Source organism: Galeopterus variegatus, unplaced genomic scaffold (assembly GCF_000696425.1).
Source record: "Galeopterus variegatus unplaced genomic scaffold, G_variegatus-3.0.2 Scaffold3225, whole genome shotgun sequence".
Taxonomy (NCBI): Eukaryota; Metazoa; Chordata; class Mammalia; order Dermoptera; family Cynocephalidae; genus Galeopterus; species Galeopterus variegatus.
Genome location: NW_007729336.1, coordinates 383,134 through 387,513, shown reverse-complemented (window position 1 = coordinate 387,513; position 4,380 = coordinate 383,134). Strand labels below are relative to the sequence as shown.

Sequence of the window (4,380 nt, the reverse complement as noted above, 5' to 3'; positions counted from 1 at the left end):
ACACTGAGGGTTGCGATCCGTTGCTGGACACGGAAAAAGACAAAAAAAAAAAAAAAGAATTAATTCTTTTTTTTTTGGCTGCTGGCTGGTATGGGGATTTGAACCCTTGACTATCGTGTTATAACACTGCACTCTAACCAGCTGAGCTAACTGGCCAGCCTAAGAGTTATTCTGTGAGTTTGCTTCATTTCTGCAAAAAACGTAGTTGATGTATTTTGAGAGATTGTAAAAAGCTTTTAATTTTCCATTGGTGTTTTGGAAGCAATATAGCATGGCAATTTTGTTCTTGTTTTACATAGGGGCAGAAAAGAAAAAAGTGGCATTTGTATATAATTTCTGTGTTGAATTAGAGTCTTTGAATCAAGTTTGCATTTTTATTAAGAACGTTGATTGATAATTGTATTTTTTCCTATTATTTCCTGTTTTTTTAGTTGTCACCTTTGAAATTTTGTCTGATGATTATTCAAAGGTATGTTTGATAATATTGGTTTGTACTGGCTGTACTCCAGAAATGAGCGAGTGGAATTTATTTTTATGACGTTCCCATTGTTAAATTAAAAATGACTGTGAGGTAAAATATAACCTATCATTTCCTATTAATATTCTTTTAGTTTGTTACATGTATGATATGTAGTATCTTTAAAATAACAGTGATAGAAATAGCCTTTGGTCAGTATAAAGTCAAAATTTTGCATCTCACATATGAAACTTTATATTTTTAAGAATTGATAGTAGTGGTCTTTTTTAGACCATCTTACATTCTAGATTTGTGATTCTGATTATTGGATTCACATACCATTGGCAGATTTTTAAGGTACCTTTGTAGTATGTTAAATTTATACGAGGAGTTTATCAGACCCTGTGTGATAATTGTGGGATTATTAAAATGTGTTCCTAAGTGAAGTAGGAAATTGCTCATCGATGTTACTGTAGAGTGCTCCATGTTATAAAATGCAGGTGCCAGCTAATGAAGGGCATTTGTTTTTAAGTCTTTTAGTTAGAAGGTAAGGTTTGCAGAAAAGCTGTAGGATACAGGAAGACATTCAGGAGCCAATGAAGAGTTCGATTCCAAATCACGGTGGAGAGTGTGTGCATGTGTGATTAGAGAGAGAAAGTGTGCTTTTCCAGTTTTAGTGAGGATGAAATAAACACTTTACCTAAAAACCTAAGCAAACTAATTTTCTTGTTTTATTTTCAGATTGTCTTCTTACATAATGATAGATATATTGAATTTCATTCACAATCAGGTTTTTACTACAAAACCAGAATACCAAAGTTTGGGAGAGATTTCTCTTATCACTATCCATCCTGTGACTTGTACTTTGTTGGGGCAAGGTATTGGATCTAATCACTCCTTGTTTTCTTCTTTCTTCCTTCTAAAATATCTGACTTCTGTTCTTAAATTTCTTGTACATTTTATTTATTTAAATTGCTTGCTTTAATATAAAAGTGATATGTGGTTATTATAAAAAAAAACCCTTGATATGTATGTATATATTTCTAAAATTTATACTTACTTAAAAGTTTATTGTAGTTTACCGTATTTTTAACTTTGTGACTTTGCAGCTCTGAAATTTATAGATTAAACTTAGAACAAGGACGGTACCTGAATCCTCTACAAACTGATGCTGCGTGAGTATTGTTTTAGTAATACTGCTGTATTTATTTTGACCAGGAGATGGAGCCAGATGCTAAAGTTATCATCAAATTATATGTGATATTGCATTTAAGCAGAACTCTGAGCAACTACATTAAAAAGAGCACTGTTAAATGTTTTCTTAAAAAATTCACTGAAAGACCTGGTGATTTCTTAAAAATTTTAATTTTTTACATATACTCAAAACTTTAAAAGTCACATAAAAAACTCATTATGATGATGATGATGATGATTTGTGGTGTTCTTTAAATTTTCATTCATGATTTCGTTTTGTGATATTTTCTACTGTGGAGAAACTTTGAATTAACTTGGAGTGCCATTTTTTAATTTTTATTTTTTATGTTTTTGCTAGCAGACTTTAAGGTTTTTATTTTCCTTTTTTTTTAAAAAAAAAAAAAAGATGACCGGTAAGGGGATCTTTACCCTTGACTTGTTGTCAGCACCACGCTCAGCCAGTGAGCCAACCAGCCGTCCCCATATAGGAATCCGAACCCGCAGTCTTGGTGTTATCAGCACCGCACTCTCCCGAGTGAGCCACGGGCCGGCCCTTATTTTCCTTTTATCATACATTATAGTCTAAACTTATATTTTATTCAAAGAGAAATTCTTTAGGATTGAATGTGTTATCATCATCATCATCATCATCATTATTATAATGAATAGTAACAATAACCATAATAGTGAAAGCATTTCCTATGTGCCAGACATTATTCAGCCATTTTACTTAGTTAACTCATTTTAAATTTCCCACAGATTATTGTGGTCAGTACTATTATCATCTCCATTACAGATAGAGCAGCTGAAGCTCAGAGAGGGCAAGTAGCTTGCCCAAGGCCACACAACTAGTAAAGGATAGAAGCTGGATTACTTCTCATCTGTGTATATAGTTTGTTGAATTTTCCATATTGCTTTGAGAGGATTCTTAAAGGTTAGCATAATATGTAGTGATAGAAACCAAGTAAACTCTTCAGATTGTTTTGTTTCACATTGGCTTGAAATACTTTTATTTTCTTTAAAAAAAACTTGTAACTTCACAATGCATTATTGCATAATAAAAAGCGATCTGCTTTTTAGCTGTATAATTTCTTATTCATAATAACAGCTATTATTTATTGTCTTCTATACTGTGGACATTGCTGAACATTTTGCAGTCTTTTTCATTTAAACTTCACAACTCAGTGAGGTGAAATATCCATTTTACAGAGAAAGAAAATGTGGCCTATGTCAGTATACCCAACTCAAGTTATTCAAATCTCAAAATTGTCATAGTTATAGCCTGTATTCTTTTAAGAATGCTGTCTTGCCTTGGAAGAAAATACACTGAAAAAATAGAATGACCCTTTCTTCTTCTGGTGGTGGAATAGTATTTGATAAGGAAGTCCTTTCTTTTTTGTCACCTAGCAGGTGACCCTGTGAGTCAAGCACTTAACCCTTTCATGCCTTGATGTTTTTCATTGCAGATGAGTGAGAATCTGTATGTCTTCTTTCTCCACAGAGTTTGTGGTGACTGTTTATTTAGAAAGTTTTTTGAGTACCCCTTTCCCCTTTAAGTAGATGCTAACTAATACTGTCTCCTCTATTGCTTTACTCTTTTAGGGAGAATAATGTTTGTGACATAAATTCAGTACATGGCTTGTTTGCCACAGGAACAATAGAGGTAAGTGTATGTTGACTTTATTTTTTGAAATATTTGTTTTCCATTTGACAGTGAATGGATTTTCTATTTAAAGACACAGTTGTTTCATCCTTAGAGCAGGATGGTAATGAGGCATTAGCTTTGGTTTGTTTTTCGTGTGGTGCAGTGACCTTTCCACGCAAAGACACAGCTATTCTGTTGCTGCAGGCTGTGGCCGTTGTGCATCAGATTGAGCATACGTGAACACATATGTGAACATTGATCTCAGGAGCTTGATGTGAAGGTGGAAGGGGCTGAGCACAGCCTGCCGTCACACCTGGACTGCCAGCTCCAGGGGAGCGCTGCGGACAGCTGGGCTTGTTTTTAATGGGAGGCAATATGTCGGGGGCCCAGCTCTCTCGCTTGTTAGGTAGTTTTATGACTGTGAATTAGTTACTTTCCCTGAGGCTTAGTTTCCTCAGTGGTGAAATGGAGATGATAATACTTACCTTGCCAAATTTTTAGAGGTGTGGGTGAGAATTGCATGAAATAACCTATATGAAAATAATATAAACTTTAAAGGTGTATAGGATGGTGATTTGTACATCCTGTATAGTAGCATTCAATAAATATCGAAATGAATACACGTAACATTTTCCTTCTTTTTATTTTTGCTTTTTTTTGCAGCTGCTTGGTACAGGGATCTTACCCTGGACCTTGGTGTTATCAGCACCATGCTCTAACCAACTGTGCTAACTGGCCAGTCCCACAACATTTTACTTTTAAACTGTAGTACCTTTGAATCAGTGTTATTCACACTTTTCCAGAATTTTTCTAGATTTGCATTTTTCAATTACAATAGTTATAAATACTCATAGTAAGAAAAAAGATGCAAATATGATGTCAGAAAACATATAATAAAAAAGGTGTCTTCTTCTGCCTTCTAGTCACTAAACCCCAGAGGTAATTCTTTAATGATTTTGCATAGCATATGCAAATATGCATATGTGTACATATATTTTTAAAAGTTTTTTACAAAAATAAAATGATATTCTACTATTGTTCTCCATTTGCTTTTTTTTTTTTTTTTTTTTTTTTAAAAAAAAAG

At 33.6% G+C, this 4,380-nt stretch overlaps 1 protein-coding gene across 3 annotated transcripts in view; it reads left to right on the top strand.

The window, feature by feature from the left end:
* The window catches only part of NOL10 (nucleolar protein 10), a 137,600-nt gene that overhangs the window by 22,266 nt on the left and 110,954 nt on the right, over positions 1–4,380 (top strand). For all 3 annotated transcript variants that reach the window (XM_008584326.1, XM_008584328.1, XM_008584327.1), the window contains 4 exons: positions 432–469; positions 1,199–1,335; positions 1,567–1,632; positions 3,254–3,314. In XM_008584326.1, the coding sequence (XP_008582548.1) occupies positions 432–469; positions 1,199–1,335; positions 1,567–1,632; positions 3,254–3,314 (302 nt within the window). The remainder of the gene's footprint in view (positions 1–431; positions 470–1,198; positions 1,336–1,566; positions 1,633–3,253; positions 3,315–4,380) is intronic.